Source organism: Aricia agestis, chromosome Z, assembly GCF_905147365.1.
Source record: "Aricia agestis chromosome Z, ilAriAges1.1, whole genome shotgun sequence".
NCBI lineage: Eukaryota > Metazoa > Arthropoda > Insecta > Lepidoptera > Lycaenidae > Aricia > Aricia agestis.
In genome coordinates, this window is record NC_056428.1 from 7,493,771 (window position 1) to 7,514,605 (window position 20,835).

The 20,835-nt window shown below is 34.3% G+C and overlaps 1 protein-coding gene across 1 annotated transcript; it reads right to left on the reverse strand.

Annotated features, from left to right (window-relative positions):
• Positions 1-6,415: 6,415 nt before the first annotated feature.
• Positions 6,416-20,026, reverse strand: LOC121738408 (type 1 phosphatidylinositol 4,5-bisphosphate 4-phosphatase). The gene is made up of 4 exons (XM_042130436.1): positions 19,871-20,026; positions 19,552-19,721; positions 17,413-17,622; positions 6,416-7,524 (listed from the first exon to the last, which is right to left on the reverse strand). The coding sequence occupies exons 1-4, from the start codon at positions 19,920-19,922 to the stop codon at positions 7,240-7,242; spliced, it is 717 nt and encodes a 238-aa protein (XP_041986370.1). The 5' UTR covers positions 19,923-20,026; the 3' UTR covers positions 6,416-7,239.
• Between the last annotated feature and the right edge of the window lie 809 nt (positions 20,027-20,835).

Genomic DNA, 20,835 nt, shown 5'->3' on the forward strand with positions numbered 1-20,835 from the left:
TGCCGCTTAAAATGAAACAGACCTTAGGCCCCCTTATTAATAAAAATATTTACTTTAGCTAATTAATGTTGCTATCTTTTTCTGATACATTGGATAAGGCACTGAAAAGACAAAGACAACCGATTTGTGTTAGCGTCTAGTAAATATTTTAATCAATATATGGGGTATAATTTAGCATTTTGTCCTAGCCTCTTTTGTGGAACGACGTTAAGTCATATTATGTTTGTATAGTTGTATATTAAGTTATTTATAATGCGTTATGTGATCCTGATCTCTCTTGGCTGCGCAAACTTTACTTTGTTATCATGTGAGCGCAAAATATAAAGAACAAAAACCTGCTCTACGTAAACTGTCACTATGACAATATCATAATGATAAGTCAATGGCTTCTTGATGGCTTCACTTTTGTGAATTTTTGCTTCACCTGTTAAGATAGGTGAACATAGATATTAATTTGTTCAATATTCATAATATTCTAAAGTTATGATTTTTACCTATTTTTATTGATGTTTACTACGTAACTATAATGTAGAGTACTGTCATTATGCTTTAATCAGTGCATATTATTTATAAAAAAATCTAATTTTATAACTTTTGGGACATAAAATACTATTTTTTTATGTCGGGATAAATTACCTAAATTACAACATTAGTACAAAATACAACATTTAAAAAGTTTATGTCTATGTCTATAAACAAAGAACTTGCACAAAACAAAAAATCACTGCAATTATGTTAACGGAAAAATATCTCCATATTATGCTGTTTGCGTCTATAAATACGTAACATTATAATCCTTGTTACTCAATTTTTTAATTATAATTTACAACCCTTATCTATTTTATTAAGCAGTTCTCCGATAGTATTAATTTAAGTATATTATTATCGGATATATATATACAGTGTGTAACAAAAATAAGTGATAATACTTTAGGGTGTGTACGTGTTCCTTGTAGAGAGTTCACTGTGAAAGTAGCAGCTCTGAAAGACGAAAAAATTTTTTCACTTTTGTATGGGCAAAGTCCCGAGCGTCACGAGTTTCCACATACAAAAGTGAAAAAAATTTTTGGTCTTTCAGCGCTGCCACTTTCACAGTGAACTCTCTACAAGGAACACATACACACCCTAAAGTATTATCACTTATTTTTGTTACACCCTGTATATATATCCGATAATTTAATACTATCGGAGAACTGCTTAATAAAATAGATAAGGGTTGTAAATTATAATTAAAAAATTGAGTAAGTTTTTTTTTTTTTATTATTATAAAAATAGAAGTCTTGTCGCTGCTTCCTTCATACTGAGTGAGAGAGACAAAGCATCTAAATAAGTTACACGCCACTCATTGGTCGATCGACAGCTTGAACTTACTAGCTCACAGGAACCGCACTTGTGTTTGGTTCTGTGTCTTATTTTTACTCAACATTTTTTTTTCAATTTACAACATTCCTTTTTGAAATAAAAGTAAAAAGTAATAAATAGCATGTGATTTAGAAATATTTTTTCATAAAAAGAGTTTTCAAATAAACGTCTAGTCGTCTTAAGAATATTTTTTTTAACATTTAGACTGGATTGCACCAACTAACTTTAACTACAGTGCAAAATGTCAATTCTTTGGGTAAAGTTAAAAATGGACGCTATCAAGACGCCATATTTAACTATAACCATAGAGCTCGACAAGGTTTTAAATGCATGTGGCGAAAAAAGGAACTAACGCTGTCATCATACAAAAACCGCAATTTTTGACAGTTCTCCTTTACCAGCAGCGCCCCCGTATAACCTTGTTGGATCAGCTGTCATCTGTCAATTTCTCCGGGCAAAGTTAAGGGTAAAGTTAAAGTTAAATTTACCTTAACTATAACTTTAACTTTACCCACGCCTCTGGTGCAACCCAGTCTTAGATTAATAATTACAATCAGCAATTATTGAAAAATGCTCTTCCTTTATAGAATGTGTAACTAGATGTTCATGATAAGTTATATTATTATTAATCACAATATGTTTTGTTAATGGTATACCTTCTGGTATATTATGTAGCTATTTACAAGTAATCTTCCTAATATTGTTCTTCCTATAGACACATAATTATTGCCACTGAAGTCTGGTCGTGGGAAAAAGAGACACAGCGATCGAAAGATATATACAGCTCTACAGCTGTTGTCTCTTTCGTAAGCGCGTTAAAATACGACATCCTGCTCACAAAGCATGAGCGAGCAAACGAGATACTTTTATTGTGTGAGTGAAAACCGAAAGAGACAAGCAGCTATAGAAAATTACCGAATTTCTCTCTATCCGGCGACGGGACTTAAGCAATATTTAATAATCAACCCAGTAATAGATATTTCTATCATCCTGATCCTTATCAAAGCTCCTTCCTATAAGTTTTGTTAAGTTCCAATGATTAGTATTTAGTATGTATTTAGATCTTTTGGATGTAAAGTTTTGTCTAAGAATTTAACTGTAGCACTTTTCTAATGCGGTGGATGTATCTAATAATTAATTATATTTAATTACAAAATAAATACCTAATTTAGAATACTGATTTTCATTTATTATTAGATTAAATAAAATAATGTTTTTTTTTTCAAAATAATTGGTGTCAAATTACACCTTTTAAACATCGAAACTATGGTGCCTACTGCCTACCACCATTTCGGAAACGAGCCCGGCGTGAAGAAACTCGCTCACCGAAAAAGTATAAGGTCCTAATGAATTTAAATAAGTATATTAGGGCCTTAGATATATATTTTATATGCACTTAAGCTAATGTGTTGCTGACTTGGCCTTACACTTTAATGAATCTATTAATTAGTAGACAATGACCGCCACATGGTTCAGCTAATAGCCTAAAAATCAATATAATAGAATATCATAGGTAAGAATAATAAACGGCTATGTAGTATCCAGAATTTTTTGAACATAACAATAAAGAAACATTGATTTACATTAACCATTTTATTAAATAACTTTTACATCGCCAAATAATACACTAAATAGAGCTGATGTAATGAAAGAAATTAAATTGTACATTAACATTCAATTCATAGACTAGAAAGTATATTTTGAAATGGAATTAACTTGTTACAACTCGTTTATTGTTAAATATAACTAACATAATTTTGGATACGTCTTTAAAATAGTAAGAAACTACTCCAGGCTAGGGACACAGTATAAATATTATACAGAAATGAAATTATAGTATCTCAAGACTGAACACAGATTCAAGTTTTAGGTGTACAGCTTTATTGTATTGTTTTAATAATTCGTTCCTTCCACTCGACTCGACACCACCGGTGGTGTCCTATTATGAAATCATATGACACCACCCTAGTCAATGTCAAGATGACCATTTGAGTAACAGATAAATAAAAACTTTACTGCTTAAACTTGATTGGAGTTTTGGTGGTGTCAAGTGGAATGATAGTAATAATTTATCTCAAATCACGCCCGATTCGGGCGGTGTAGTATGAAGATCGTATGCTGTATATTATTTATATTGTAGTATGCCTTGGTGTTACAGCTGATACAGAATTGTTAGAACATCAAAAATATGGGAGAAAAATTTAGGCCCATAGGTATCAACTTTATATGTATTTAGATTTTCTAGTCCAGACACACACTAGTGATTATTATACATGTATTAGCTATTAGGAGACAAATATTGTGGATTTTTATACAAATGTTTGTAGTTACATAAGTTTTAAAGTTTGTAATCTTTTAAAATCGCAAGTAATAAAAAAGGTTTCTGTACAAACAATATTTAGTTGCAATTCATATTATTAGGACTAATCTCTTCATATTTTTAATTTTATATAATATTTAGTCACACTCGAGATCAAATTTCAGTAAGCAGCGCAGGGAATTTTACATTATATCAAACATATAATTAATATTCTTCATTCTTCATATTACATAACTCGATATACGATAATATTACTAAGTTTATTCAAAACCAAGCTGTTGAAATTCGACTATTAAACATTCTATACTTTCTTAATTTTCAACAATTAGATAATACTAATCTGCAGTATACATTTTAAGTTTGAAAGATAAAATTGTTTAATTATCAAAAATTTTCACAACCAAAAATAAAATATTTTATATGAAAATTTGTAATCTGTACCATTACACTTTATTTATGCTACAAAAATATTCAAAATATTATACGTCGTCATAGATATAATTCATAGAGGCAGCAGGGCAAGCGACTAGCAATGTTCTTGGAGCCTTGAGGTCAAGTTGTAGATCGTAATTTGTAAAGGTAAGAGCACGTTACACGACGCGACTCGTCACTCTACGTTCCATAGAACTGACGTTTTACAATCGTAACTGACGTAAAACGTCAGTTTCCCGTTTGAAGGTTAGTGCGGAGTGCGGACTGCGGTCTCGACTGTACTAACGTAAAATTAACAAAATTTCTGACACAACAAGTATTTTCTACCTCGCTCGCTTCGCTCACTTTCAGATTTTTGCCCCTGAAAGTTTAATTGATCGCAAAATGTTCCTTGCGCCTAAAAATATACAAAGAGATTCAAGATTAAAATTATATACTTACAAGAGTTTTATATTATTGTGACTGACATATCCGGTTGCGTAGCCCTTTTAAGGTGCACGGGACAATTTGTCGTTTCGATCGATCGTCAAGAAAATCGTCCAATCGACCTTTTCAACGTAAAATCGTTTGCGATATTGCTACACACTTACAATTGGTCGTTCGATTTTAACGTCGAGGAGATAAATCGTTACGATAATTGTCCCGTGTATGGCCACCTTTATTGTGACCAAACGTGATTAAAAATCCTTACTAATATTTAACACAATTAGTTAATATTTCGAGTGTCCCTTTAGTTTTTTCCGACCGGGTCTTTATTCAAAAGACCCGGTCGGAACGAAAATTACATAAAATAGGATATATTACTGCAATGTTTTCACGCTAGACGGCAGCACAGATAGTAAATAAAGTTTTGTTCGACGTTATTCGACGTTTCTGTCAATATTCTGATATGAACATGTCATGTTTTGGTCGGGCTATTTACTGTATGTGCAAATAGCGCCCTCTGCTGCGACCATTGCGTAATATTCCATAATAGTTTACATTGACTCTACGAGTATTCGAATCTCCCTGTCTACACTTTGATCGGTGTTGTGAATTTAGTATGTACCGGTGGGCTTACAATACCTAACAATATACAATCAGCAAATTTAAGGGTCCCCGCAGACTTACAATTTAAAGTTGGCCGACTATCGTACAAACCACAGAAATAGATCAAGATAGAAGCGCCATGTCGCTCCAATTTGTATGAACACGAGCGTGTCACTTTTTTCATACCTACTGTGACGTCACAAGAGCGAATTTCAAATCGATTCCGCGCGTACGGGTATTCCCATGACTAAAGCGCTCCTGTGATATCACAGTTATAGGTATGAAAATCTATTTCTGTGTTTTGTACGATCGTCGGCCAACTTGAATTGTATATCTTATGTTATGTTTTACAAATTTTATAAAACTTTCGTAAAAAGTGTTTAATTTTATACTTTACATCTAGCTACAAATCAGAAAGCAAACGGTGGCGCTGTAGGTTATCGTTTATACATTTTATCTGCTATATTATGAAAGAGGATCTATATTAGTTATTATGAAAAGCAATCTAGTGACTGCATTATAAGTGAGGAAAAAATAATTTCAACATAATATTTAGTCGTTTCTGTGTCAATTCAAATTTATTAAAAAAAACTGAACTTGTTTTTCAAAAAATGTCTCGCAAATTGTATTGAACGTAGGTATATTTTTTTATATTATTATAGTTTTGCATGCTTATGGTAAATAATAAAAGTATATTAATATAGTAAAAATAGAAAATTAATAAAACACTTAAATGATAGCTAATATAAAGTAAAATACAAGAACTAGAATGAAAAATAAACTAGGCTTTATTACATAGGCTTAAAGTAAATAATATTGCTTTATTCAGTAGGGTCGGTTACATTTTACAAAGATATAATATCGGTGTGTGCCTAGTATGCGTTTATATTGTGCCACAAGTAAAAAAAAAAACAGAATAAATTACAATGTAAAAAAAAACAGGAAAATGCTGCTTATATTCAAAATAACGTGGAAAACAAAGTTTAGCCTTTACCTTATTATTATACAAGATGTTATTGTAAACACCGTTATTCTTAAAACCATCAAATGAGCCCGTCAAAATGAACAACTTTTTCTATGAGAACAATGCTGGGAACTCAAAAAAATCCATCTTCATACCCATACAAATTGCCGATCCGGGCATCCGTGTGGTTATGTAACTATGTAGACGGCCGCGGCATTATTTTTGAGTTCCCAAAAGTTGTTTATTTTGACGGGCTCATTTGATGGTTTCAAGGATAACGGTGTTTACACTAACACACTGTGTTTTAGATTATTATAATAATAGTCATTAGTCACGTCGCAAATTCTAGAATCTAGACGTAGAAACGTATATCACCTTCTAGAAACCTTTATTTTTTTTTCAAACGCATAGAAGGCACCCCGATCGTTACACAATACTCCCATCGTCGTTATCACATACAGTAAACCTAAATATTACCTGAAGAATCACACAACATTATATTTTACTAGCAGCACATAGCATAATAGATTGTTAATAGAAACGGCTGTGTGACAAGAGCCTTAGGCCAACTTGCACCAGTCTTAACTTAAGCTAATCGTGGAAAAAGCATATTTTGACAAACAGCATTAATCCAGAGTCCAGACTGTGCTAGTGGGCCTCAGCAACGAGTTGTGTGATTCAGAAACTGAGGACGTTATAATGTCACCAGTCAGTATTTAGTTCCATTCGATTTGGAGCGAATTATCGCCGCGTACCAATCTGCTACGGAATGCGTCAATTTCATAAGTCACGGTTGAAACGGTCAAGCTTAGACGAGCGGACTACGTGACTAACTTAATTTATAGTTAGGGCGAAGCCACACTACTCCGTTGCGTCGCGTCTTCAAAAGGGATAATTTGTTTGCCACATAGCTGCGTTGGGGCGACAAGTGACAACACAAGGTATCGACAGCGCAGTGCATTTTAAACTTCTATTCTATATTTTGTCCGCCGTTTCGTTAAAACACCTTCGACGCAATGCATCGATGTGGCATACCAAAAACATAAAATGTCGGTTTACAGCGACGCGACGACGCAATGCGACCGCTCCACCGAGCCTATACGATTAAATCTATAATGCAACCCGATCACGATTACATGGGGCCCTCGATAACGCTAACTTTCATCGCGAAGAAGTAGATGGCTCGGCCCGCTAATATGAAGGCGAGGAGGAAAGCCCCCACGTAGGCCACGTAGATACCACCGCCGTGGGTTTTGGCGGCGGAGAGCGTGCCCAGGGTCACACCGAGCGCGATGGCGAAGAAGATCAGGGACAGCAGCGCGAACTTGATACCCTTGGCGCGGGCCATGCGCGGCCCCACGGACGACACCTTGCGGCAGTGCGGGCACCGCACGGGAGAGTTCTTCATCAGCTGATACTGGAATACATAACATTTTCATTATTAATTATTTATTATGCAGTATAATGGAAGTTGCAGTTGGAATTTGGAAGAGAGATTCGTGAGATATAATATTTTGTAAGCATCATAAAAAATTACACTTTTTTCAGCCATCTGTGTGTATAATTATTACGCTTGGGTGACTATATTATGTATTATGTGCATACATAGTTAAGTTTAATTTTAAGTTGTACAAATAAAGAATTTTCTATTCTATTCTATTTAACATGACTAACACACTATTATGATAACTAATAGACTGCAGGTCAACATAATAACATTGTCGTTTCTAAAGTTATAAAATATTGCTATTCTGTTCGCTATGACTGGTAAATTTTTATTTCTAATGTTCAGTTCGTCCTTAGACCTTTACTCCTTAGTACAGCATAGGATTAAATCTAGAAATTTAACAGAAAATAAACCGATAAAGTAACGTTGTCCTAAAAATAGTCGCACTCAGATAAAACCTAGGCCACGATATAATGACTGTGAAGGTCTATGTCACATGTAATACGATATGTACAACACCGACCGCGCAACTACCGTAGCAAATACTTCCCCACAGATCGTTCATAGCTGTAATATTACCTCTGTCAGGACCCTTGTGGCGACGACATAAGAATCAACCACATACACTGTGCTATAATAAGTAGGTTCTGTACCATTTGATTATTATTATCTACTTATTTACTTATGTACAGTATATTACGATTTGCGACATTAACATTTAGAAGCGTTAAAACAAAAGTCACCTTAAGTATTAAATGTTTTATGACGTTTAATTGTAATGCATATTATCTCTATAATCTATTATATTGTAGGCAAAGTGGGAGGGCTTTGCCCAGCAGTGGGACACTGTAGGCTGATAATAATAATAATAATTTGTAATAACTTATTACACACATATTAGACCGGAGATGGTGACACAAAATTCTCTTGGTCATTTGTACCAGGATGGCGGTTCTTCAGGGGTCTAATTACGTAAAGGCAAAAAGGAAAATGATGGTCATAGCGCTCGCACTGGCGTGGCGGCCCAAACGCCGTTAATCGAACACGTCGGATAAATAACGAGTGTCGAACGATTTGTTCCACAAAAATGCTTGTTTTTTCAGATAGTCAAAAAAAAGATGTAGGCGGTAGTATTTTGAAAAAATATTGTTCACATTCGCCACCTCCCACAGGTATTATCAGACTTCTATTTATAATCATACAGGGAATTGTTAAAAAAAGTTTCAGGGTGGTACAAATCGTTTGGCGAAAAAAAATTACTCCTTTGCATGCAAGTGGTATGGCGGCCATTGGGAACTGTCGGAAAAGTATGGCAAGGTGGTTTTTGTGAATGGCTACTCGACGATGATTAGCTATGCAAAAATTAGCCTGGTACAAATGATTGAATTGTTTTATTAAAATTAATGTATTCGCGTCGGTATGGCGGGCTGTAAGTCACACACGAGAAGTATGGCATTTAGTGTTGAAAATTTCGGAAAGTTTCCGAAACTTTGGAATGTGTCAGGAAGTTTACCGGAAAATTTCCGTGAAAACTTCCAATGTTTCCGAAATTTTGGAAACTTTCAGAAACATTTGCGAATTTTATTAAAATAGTTTTTCTTCTATAAAAAAGTAATATTTACCGACGAAAATATTACTTTTCTATAAAAAAATAAAATTTACCGACGTACTCAATTCAATACGTAATTATTTTTATGTAAGTATAGCGGCCCGCCCCGGCTTCGCACGGGTGGACATTGATTTTTAAAATTTTTTTTTTTCAATCTTTATTTCTTAGTCAATCTTTATGTTAAGCAGAACATAAAAATGGTTTACACTATTTAGCCTGTAACTACTATATTATAATTATTATACACATTTTATTATATTTCAAGTGTTATGTTTGATTTATAGTTATAGAAATTAATTATAATAGCAATCAAAAATAATAGTCATTCAAAACGTAATGAATTAATGAAGCACTCTAATATTATCCCATCAATGAAGCGGCACCCGGCTGTCGCATAACTATTATATAATAAATCTATTGTGTATGCGATTCCCATGATCGAGGTAATAATAATTAATATTTACGTGGACTCTCTGGGCGAGCACACCCGCGCGGCGCGCCTTGACGACGCCCAATTCGCAACGTGCAGCAGAAATCGTAATATTTTAATTTCGCCATAACATTAAAACCAAACGTCCAATTTTAATCATTCAAAGACCAAATATTATCTACATTAACTGTACTTAGCAATGAAATAATTTATTTTGATAAGAATTAATGCCATGAGTAAAATAAAGGCATTTAAATGTAGTCCAAAAACATTTCAAGATTTTTTAATGGTTATTGTGCCTCACTCAACATAGATAGGTATAGTGTGTCGCGGACTTTTTTGTAGATATTTAAAAGATCTACAATTACTTAGAACATTTTATGGTTCTATCTTTTATAGTTTAGGCAGCGTACGCGAAAAAAGTAACATTTCTGGTTGATTTTTTACACCTTGCGTCCGAAAATCCCAAATATCTTACGGAACCCTATTTTTTTCCAAAATAAAATTTAGCCTATGTTCAGCAGAATTAATGTAGGATTCCAATGGTAAAAGAATCTTTCAAATCGGTCCAGTAGTTTCGGAGCCTATTCAAGACAAACAAACAATCAAATCTTTCCTCTTTATAATAGTAGTGTAGATGAGTAAGATCAAATCAGCTGATTGATGGAAAGAAGTTTAGCCGTTAATTTGACCCTTAATAGAGACACGTATACTTCAAAAAATGTTATTTTCTGTATTACTATTAGAAAACTATTCTAGTTTTTATTTAAAAAATACAATTTTATATGTTTTAAAGAAAAATATAATATAAAAAATCGAAAAGCGTAAAGCGAAGTCAATCCTGAGGAATATATGTTTGAAAATAATGTTATCTTAGATAAATATTTATAAAAACAATCTAAATCATGCGACTGGATAATAAAGTAGACATACTTTCATATCACATATTTTATACCTAAAGTATGTTTAATTTAATCAAAACTATAAAAAAGTAAGTAACTTTAGTGTTATTTGCATTTAAAAATAAACGTCACAACTGTCTTTATAAGATAAATGACAGTTTTCAAAACTTCCAAATTTGGAAATTTTCAGGAAGTTTTTAGGAAATATTCCTTAGAAATGGAAACTTTCCGGGGAATTTTCATCTCTAATGGCATTACACTACCGCCTACTTCTTTTTTTTCGAGTATCTGAAAATACAATCATTTTCGTGGAACAAATCGTTCGACACTCGTTATTTATCCGACGCGTTTGGGTCGTCAGTGCGAGCGCTATGACCATCATTTTCCTTTTTGCCCACATACATTTTTGCCTTTACGTAACTAGACCCCGGAAGAACCGCCATCCTGGTACAAATGACCAATAATTTTGTGTCACCATCTCCCGGTCTATATGGTTTCACCGAGCAATCAGTCGTGGACTATAACTACTTCCGTTCCGAGTTACCATAAGGGCTGCCGTACCATAGTAAAAATGGCCGTACGGCCGCCGTGCTTGTTGCACGTATCATACATCAAGGCGAAATAGAGTTAGTTTTAAAACCACCTACGCATTTCGTGATGGCTTAAAGTTACATAAATAGCGGTTCAACTGGTTCTGGTTATAATCAACATTATACAAAGCTACAGTGGGTCACTACTCACTACCCACTCTAGCCTTGTAGTAATAGCATTTATAATGTGTAAAAAAACCTTTCTGTTAAATCTCTCTAGAGTCTAGACCCTATCCACTATAAAACTCCATTAAAATCCATTATGGCCTGTATTCACTTTCATTAGTACAAGTGCAAGTGACTAGTAATTGAGACAGTGGAGTGTAGGTATGTAGTGCAAGTAGTGTCCAATTCTTATTTAGTGATAATTTAGTGGCTCTATTTAGTAAATTCAGTAGTAGCTGTCAACCAGCGATTGTTTTTTGTCAACCATGCGAGTACGGCCGAACATCAAGAAGCGAGCTTGCAATTGCAAGAAGTACTCAAAGAAGTATTAAATACGGTGCTGTCTGAAACGGGAACTCTTTTGGAAGCTGAATTTGCAAGTTTCGAAAATACAACTGCCATTTTGACATGTCCTTCATTTTTAATAAGTAGGTATAGAACTAGATAAAACTATTTAACCGTAAAGTATTTATATAAAACTAGATATCTAAAACTAGAGTTGTGGCAAAAATGTGTTTATCACGCGGAAACCGTGTGATTTTTCGGGATATAAAAATATCCTATGTCCTTTCCCGGACTCAAAGTATCTCCATTCCAAATTTCAGCAAAATCAGTTCTGAGTTTTGAGCGTGAAGAGGTAACAGACAAACAGAGAGACACACATTCGCATATTTTATAATATTAGTAAGAATAGATTAATATGGAAGTAATTGAAAAGGTGTCCTTTTGTACTTTTAATCCATACTAATATTATAAATGCGAAAGTATCTCTGTCTGTCTGTCTCGCTTTCACGCCAAAACTACTGAACCGATTGCAATGAAATTTTGTACACAGTTATTCTAGAGTCTGAGAAAGGACATAGGCTACATTTTGATGTGGGAAAATATCTTATTTCCATGAAAATATCGATGAAAATTAATTCGCATTGCGCGTGGCCAGCGCTCATCCCGGGGGTCCTGGGTTCGAGTCCCGCAGGCGGAACAAAAAGTTTTCAATGTTCCTGGGTCTTGGATGTGTATTAAAATAATATTTCAAAAATCTTAAATATATTTTATGTATAATATTATACAAAATCCAGAAATATATTTGTTATAATACAGATGGCGTTTTATTTTTTACTTCATTGTAACATAGAACTAATCATACTTATTAATTATTATGTTTTTGTTTATAGTTTTTAATACGTTAGAATATTATGTTTAATAATATTATCACTTGGTATAATAATAATCAATCTATCTTATCTTATAGAACTCCTACTGCATTTCTAAGTAAAGGAGTTCGAGTGTACCGTGTTGGCCTAGATTCCATCCAGAAAATATATCAATGCAATCAACATTTTAATTCTAATATAGGAAAACAGATGGCGTTTTATTTTTTACTTCATTATTGTAACCATAGACTTAATATATACTGTCGTATAGACCACCTGACAACCCGAAAATGCGTGACCACTTTCGATCTGTCAATGTGTGCGTGTGCTAGTGATGTATATTTTACTATCGATAGTATAGTATTTTGCTATCGATAGTATAGTCCGTTCGAGTTATTTTACCTGAGTTTCTACAAGAAATAAATAATATGCAACTTTGACAGAATTTGTATTTCAAATTAGGTATCATAAATTTTAATTATTGGCAAAAAAAGGTGACGATTGAAAAGTAGATACACATTTTCGTTTGGAATGATTTTTCAATCGTCGGATATGTTATGACATGAGGTTCTTATACGGGTAAATAACACATTATAAAGTTACTTATTTATGACTCAGGTAAAATCTATCTAAATCATCCCTTACATTGAAAGTAAACAACACACATTTTATTCTTCAATTAAATACATATCATAAAATATCATAATATTTTTAACCGACTTCCAAAAAGAAGGAGGTTAGACGTTCGGCTGTGGATATATTTTTTATGTATGTTCAAAGATTACTCCGCCGTTTGTGAACCGATTTTCAAAATTGTTATTTTGTTGTACATTGTATTGTTCCGAGTAGGTACCATGTTCACAAAAGTGGTGGTCTGATGATGGAAACCATGAGAAATCGAGGTGACTCCTTGATATTCAAATGGGAACATATGGTTATTTTGGATTTATATGATGTATTTTGATTATATGCTACCAAAAAGTAAGGTTTTTCCCCATGGTATACCACGGTTCCGAAGGTGCTGAACAGAACTCCGGATTCCTTATACATACATGTTTGGGAGTTTCAGCGTTGTTTAAAGAACCAAAAGCATAAGTTACTATGATAACTACATTAATCATTTATATATCATCATCATCATAAAAATGGTGACTTGTGTTGTAAGTGATTGCAGTGTAAATCAGAAAAATCAGAAAAATCCGGACGCCCGGGGAACGCACGCTGTTCATACATTTTGTTGTAGACCCCGCATACTATCAGAATTTCTGACGTGTCAAAATGTATGAGCGGGGCGGGGCGTCCGAATTTTTCTGATCAGAAATTTCGGATAATGTGCGGCCGGGCTTAAGGTGATAAATATAAAGGTAAGTGAATGATTTTTATTTAGTTTTATGTTATTGTAAAATATTAAATATCGATAATCATATCGATAAATTTGATTCAAGCACTAGCGTATATGTGGAAAAAATTGATGCAATATTTTTCTTCAAAATTTGTGTAATATAAGAACAATAGTACCTTTAGTTACGCAAAATATGAAAGTAAAAGGGAGGATTCACAATATTTTATTTGAAATAGATAACTGAAGACAGAATATAGCAAGAATAAACACATCGTAGCAATTAGGACATGAAGATTAATTACCTGTGAAATGTATATTTTTCAGGATTGTTCTTATGATTTACACTGCAATCACTTACAGCACAAGTCACCAGTTTTAAATATAATAATATTTATTAAAAATAACAAACAAATTGAACAATATATTGGAAATACCGAAAGGGCATAAAAACGATTGACGACTTTTGACGACCTGTCAAATAAAAGTTGTAACAATTTTCATTAGACTGCCTCTCTCTTTTCATCTTGTTATAATTCCATAAAGGATTTTTTTCTCTCTCGCACTCTTTGTTGGTCTTTAGCATTATAGGTTTATGATTGTAACAGAACTAATCATACTTACTTTATTATACTTATATTGTTTTTATTCATAACTAGCTGTTGCCCGCGACTTCGTCCGCGTGGACTTTAGTTTATAGCGCGCGGTGTCAACAAAATTTGTGTCAAATTTAAAAACTTTTTAAAACCCCGGTACCCCTCTTAGGGCCGCGCTACACCGTAATGGCAGCGCTGAAAGTGCTCGCCTCGCCGCTGCCATTCCGGGCGCGGCCCTTAATTAATCAAAATATGAAAATACCCAAAAACAGCTGTGCAGTGTGCACATAATCTATACTAATATTATAAATGCGAAAGTATCTCTGTCTGTCTGTCATTCTCGCTTTCACGCCAAACGCCAAAACTACCGAACCGATTGTAATGAAATTTTGTATACAGATAGTCTAAAGCCTGAGAAAGGACATAGGCTACTTTTTTACTGGAAAAAAGGGTTGTAAGGGGGTGAAAATGCGTAAATTTGTTCAAATTAAGTTAGCTCCAAAAATTCATAATAGATGGCGCCGTGCGTCTTCTACATCGCGGTGACGCTTGCTCAAAAGTCTTTCTATAAGAGGTGGTATCATCTTACATTTAAGTTCCGATTTTTTTCGATTGTTATATCTATTCTACGGTATTAAATAACTCAGTACTTTATCTGTGCAGTGACGTAACCTTAAACCTATCAATGATAAATAGTTTATGGGTAAAGTTGTGTAATTGGGGGGCTAAATAAGCTTTAAAATTTGGCATAAAATATAAAGTTTAATATAAAAAAATGAAATATTTACTTATTGTGTGCACACTGCACAGCTGTATTGATTTAAGGGGTACCAGGGTTTTTATATAAAAGCTTTTGACACCAATTTTGTTGACATCGCGCGCTATAAACTGAAGTCCACGCGGACGAAGTCGCGGGCAACAGCTAGTATAATAATATAATAATATTATCATATCTATGGACGCTTCACACCACGTCAGTCTGGCCCCGTGCTAAGTACCTGAAGGACTTTTGTTACGGGTACCAGATAACGGAAATATAATATTTAATACTTTTATACTAGACTAGATGACGCCCGCAACTCCGTTGCGCCAAAAATCGTTTATCGCGCGTGTACCGTACATTTGTATTAGCTTCATGCACTTAACCAATTGAGCCACAGAGGTCGTCTCTTTATTTTGATAAATTAAAAACTTTCTTTAAATTGAAAGAAAAAATTAATTAGGTATAGTGATAATTATAATTAATTAGCCCCCACTATTTCCATTGTCCCCAGAATGAATTCAAAATTGATCAAAACATTCTAAAATGATCCATCTTATCTGAAGGTCTACCTGATCTTTGAGAAAAAATAAAGCTCAATTTCATAGCTGGCAGGCACGCTGCGAGTGAAGGGAGGAAGGGCGCGCGGGACGTGGGTACTCGCACTTGCACTCGCAAAAAATAGAACACGCTTTTAATCACGTTACTACGCAGCCGACTAGTCACTTGCACTGATCAGTTGCTGTCCACACTTACTTTCTCCTAATCACTAATGACCCGCACAGGTTATCCGCACTTAATCACTAATCAAAGTGAATACAGTTCTAATCACGTTACTACGCAGCCGGCAAATCACTTGCACTAGTCAGTCGCTATCCACACTTACTTTCTCCTTATAACTAATTACCTGCCCTAATAACTTGCACTTACTACTAATGAAAGTGAATACGGAAATAGCTGCCTATCCTTAAAAAAAACCTATCAACTTTGTTTTCACTTATCATAATATTAATTTAAATCACACATATCTGCAATTTATTTTGCATATTATATATACTAGACTTTCGTTAAATCCGAAGTTTTAAGAATTAATTAACAAACAAACCGGTTACTTGGCATACCTTAATATTTAATATACAAAGAACACATTTTTATAGCTAAAGAATATCAACCATAGGCATATTGCATAATCTTTTTAAAATAACTTTGTCAACTGAACTAAGTAAATATAAATTATAACAAAAAGTATGTTTGTCCTAATCCCTTATTTAAAAAAACTTTGTATGGAATTTAGACTTAAACGCAGTTTATACCTCCTTGTATTACCAAATTATTATTATTAAAACCCATACAAATTCATCCAAACGAAATAGAAATGTTAGAAATATTGGTAATCAATATAGTTCAAGCATTATTAATTTAAAGTGAATGTGAGCCCGGGCTTAAAAGATTGTAACTGATGACCCAATTTGCTTGAATCCAATAAAGCTTCAAGGTGATATTTGTTGTGTGTGTTTGGTAAACATAGAAATATTTTGTTTTAGATAAAATTATCAAAGGACATTGGAATCCCAAAAAATTATTAAACCAGTAAAAAATTAATTGTTCTAGACATATTATTGACTATTATTGTTATAATTATTGCATGAATAATTGAATAGTACCTGGATGACCGGGCTTTGCTCGGTATAGCAAACACTCATTGCTTCATGTTACTTAACAACGCCATCTGTTGGAATAGCTTTAGCTGTTGTTGTGTTGTTAAAGCGATTATACTGTACCCGGCGAAACATAGCGGTAGCGGTCATTGACTCCCGTCAAATACTTGTCATTTTTTATATAAACCGCGATTGACAATGAAGTGTCAGATGTTATCAATCGCGGCTTTGTATAGAAAATGACAAGTTTTTGACAGGGAGTCAATGACAGCTACCGCCATGTTTCACCGAGTACAGTATAGTTGCTCATAAAATAGTATTATTATTCGCCAATAGATGTCAGGAAGAGTCGTATTTTTCAGTTTATCGATTATCGATAAAACACGATAGAAAGACTAAAAATGTTTCCTAGCTAGATCGATTTATCGTCCCCGAAACCCCCTATATACTAAATTTCATGAAAATCGTTGGAGCCGATTCCGAGATTCCAATTGTGTATATATATATATATATATAGCAGATGGCGGACCTACGTATTTTGGTTGCATTTTGTCAAACCAAGCTGAGTGCCGACAGATGACGACTTACATTAAGTTGACATAATTCTACCAAATGATGTAGGTCCATCAACAATGTCTCTTAATTGAAAACTTACCAAAAATGTGTCCTGACAGTGTATACACACAACTCTGCACATGCCAGGTAACGTCGGAACAGGCGGAGTCACAGGGGATGGGGCAAGATTGATAATCCTCTTGCAGTCAGCTCTCGGACAGGCAATACGCTGCGACGATGACTTGCAAATGAGCAAGCAGTTGCACGGGCATCGCACATATTTCTTGCCAGGAGGTGCATTTCTAATGGGCTGTAAGTAAATTATTACTTTTGTCAATAAATGTTACCAATTTAACCTTTAACTATGGACATCTAAAAGTTGTAACATACTTATGGACATGGGGTCTGAGAGACCGCTCATACTTTCATGAGGTGGTCAGATTAGTATGAAGCCATTATTAAAAAATCACAATTTTTTTTTCTTAAACTTGGGTTTTTCTATGTTTAATTCTACGAAATTTATAACATATTGCCTATGTAAGCGTAGTCCACAAATTCAGCTATCAAATGAGACCTTTTTTATCTTCATAGGATATTTACATGTGAAGTACTGGTCAGATTAGTGTGAAAGCCCGAGAAAAATTAAAAAGGCTGCCATTTTACAACCGTGAGGGAGAGAAAAAATATTAGGGCCAATTTGTCTATAAAATATACCTATGATATGATCTATATCATGACATTAAAGGATCGGACACCGGTGTCGGGACACATTGTATATATAATGTAGATGTTTGATTTCACAAAACATTATAGTATCGAGACAATCAGTGACACAAAATGCAAAAGACACTGTTAGCAGTCCCCACACTGTGACGATTGCGCACACACTTGGGCACTTTAAAATTACTCCTGCGTAACGTGCTCTTGTGTATTGCGCACACACTTGGGCACTATAAAATTACTCCTGAGTAACTGGCCTAGTTTCATTGAAACCAGATTGCTCTTGTGTATTGCGCACACACTTGGGCGCTATAAAATTACTCCTGAGTAACTAACCTGGTTTCAGAACGCGTCGTAGCCGTTTTCATTAGGGCCACAACATGGATTCGCGTCGTGGCTGTTTTTAAATGCTCAGAATGCGTCATGGCTTTTCTCGATTACCACAACGCGTTGTGGTCGAATAGCACGTCAGCCACGACACGAATTTCGCTTTGTGGTATTAATTTTCTGTGATTACCAGAACGTGTCGTGGCCGCGCGTCGCGTTGTGAGCCTTTTTTTCGCTAACTGAGCGTTTTCGGTCTTTGAGGGTAACATATATAATATTATTTTATTACTTTTTAAAGTTGTTTGGCGGGGTTTTTTTTTAATTTCTTAATTTAATTAAGTAATTAAAAGATTTTTTTGTATTATTTTAGCTTATATGACTTAACACACTATTGATTTATGGAATGTATGGGTTAAATATCCAAAATTATAATATATTATAAATTATATTGTAAGTTTAAGCACTTAAAGCAGCGGTCAGGAACAGGTGGACCGAACGGACCGCCAACGTTCGAATCTCGGATCGCAAAGTATTGTAATTTATTTTATACCAAGTATAAATATAAATAAAAACATAAGTAGAAGTTCTTTCAAGACATTTTATATAGACATTGATTGCATACTACTTATAAAACACAAACAAATGAAATCATATTCTTTGTATGGGGAGCATGGGCATGCGGTCTCACAGACCACACTCGAAGTACAAAAGAAAATAACTATGCAAATTTGCAGTCGACATCGATTTTTTTTCCTTCAGAATATGTTTTGCGACTAAAACTGAAGCTACTGGGCGCCGCAAGAGTGAAGCTTAAGGGGATGTAGGGTAGATGCGATTCTTGCAGGGTACAAGCGGCCTCTGAGACTGCGCGTCCATAGTTATAGGTTAACCACAAAAATAAGTAAAACTTACAATTCCTCAACAAGACTTACAGGCGCTATGCCATTACAGATATAAATATTATCTCTCTTGAATTATTTATAACGTATTGCTTATCAAAAGTTTATTTGGGTGATGCTAAAAACTCATTATGTAGTTTATAATGTCTAACCATATTATACTATATATGACTTTTAACGATATTTAGTAAATGTTGCAAAAGAAAAATGTAACAAAAGAATTCTGAGACCATTGAGATTTATTATGAGTAAGACTGATTATTATATATAGATATATAGATTCAAATACATACTGTGGCTTCATTACATTCAGAGCATTTTACAACGTGCTGCTCTCTTTTCCCCGATATGTCTATCATAGCCTGGCATACTCGACAGGTAACCATCGGTTGTCCAGCTTGCTCGTACGGCGGCGGCACCTCGTCAGGCCCGATCGGCGAAATTGTACTAACATTCTCTTCCTCTGTTAAAATATTGAAGCATTTGATAAGTATATAACAGGCGAATTGCATAATACAAACTGGATAATATAGTTATCTAATTGCATTGTTTAGTAACAAATAACACGGAATTTAGTTGAATCATCAGCTGTCAAAACAATTTTTTTATTACCATCTATAACACTATCTCTTAGAAGAGCTTGAGTTTCGTTACTATCGCCCATTATTGTATGTTTAATAGTTGATTGTCACAACTCTTAATTACAATAGAAACACGAATTATTCAACAAAAAAATATCATCACACACGATAACCCGAGATGAAGAAAGAATTTGAAACCATAGACAATGATAGTATTTTTTTAATGTTTTATTTTTCATTTTTGTCACGAAGAAAGCTGAAAGCACAATCTATGGTTAAGGCGATAAAATAATCTTTTGTTTATTTTAGATATTTTTTAGTTTAAATCTCCAGCACATTAAGGAAAATGTTAGTTAAAAAGAGTAATTAGTCCAATCTCAAATCACAACATCGATTTGGCCCGTATAAATAGTCAGTACTCAAGATGCATCTCGGTCTCAAGACACGGTTCAGGCTCTGTGATTGGTTGGCTGTTAAAATTTGGACCAATCGCAGAGCCGAACGGCATCTTGAGACCGGGTCGCATATTAAGTACTGACTGACTATTTATACGGGCCTTAGACTCAAGTATTCACTTGGAGTTTTGCCGGGAATGTGAAAGAGTGATGTTGTGTTTTTTATTATTTTCCTAAAATCATAAAGTTATAGCCGCCACAGCAACAATCTCGAGCTGTCAAACGAAACCGGAATCGGTTTAAAAATATGTGTACGTATACACTTACACAAGCATGATTGAACATGATTTCTATGAGATTAAATTGTCAACGTGCGGCACGTGCCGACTGGACGTCAAAAAAAGAGTGCTGTAGCTGTCATGTATCACACGTCTCTTACCTACGTGACATCTCTCTTGCTCAGCGGGGCTAAAATGGTCGCTTTGAAGAATCATGATATGAATCATAATATGATTCATTTTTCTAAAATCGCAAAATGCAACTCTGCTTGCAATTCATTTCTGTATTTTTGTACTGATTTGACATTTGTCAGTTTGACAGT

What these genes read in the sequence shown, in the direction of transcription:
- LOC121738408 (XM_042130436.1), bottom strand. Translation starts at nt 19,922, where the DNA reads ATGGGCGATAGTAACGAAACTCAAGCTCTTCTAAGAGATAGTGTTATA. An exon ending in AAGAGATAGTGTTATAGATG is followed by an intron (nt 19,722 to 19,870) that starts GTAATAAAAAAA and finishes ATATTTTAACAG; the next exon opens with AGGAAGAGAATGTTAGTACA. An exon ending in CTGAATGTAATGAAGCCACA is followed by an intron (nt 17,623 to 19,551) that starts GTATGTATTTGA and finishes ATTTACTTACAG; the next exon opens with CCCATTAGAAATGCACCTCC.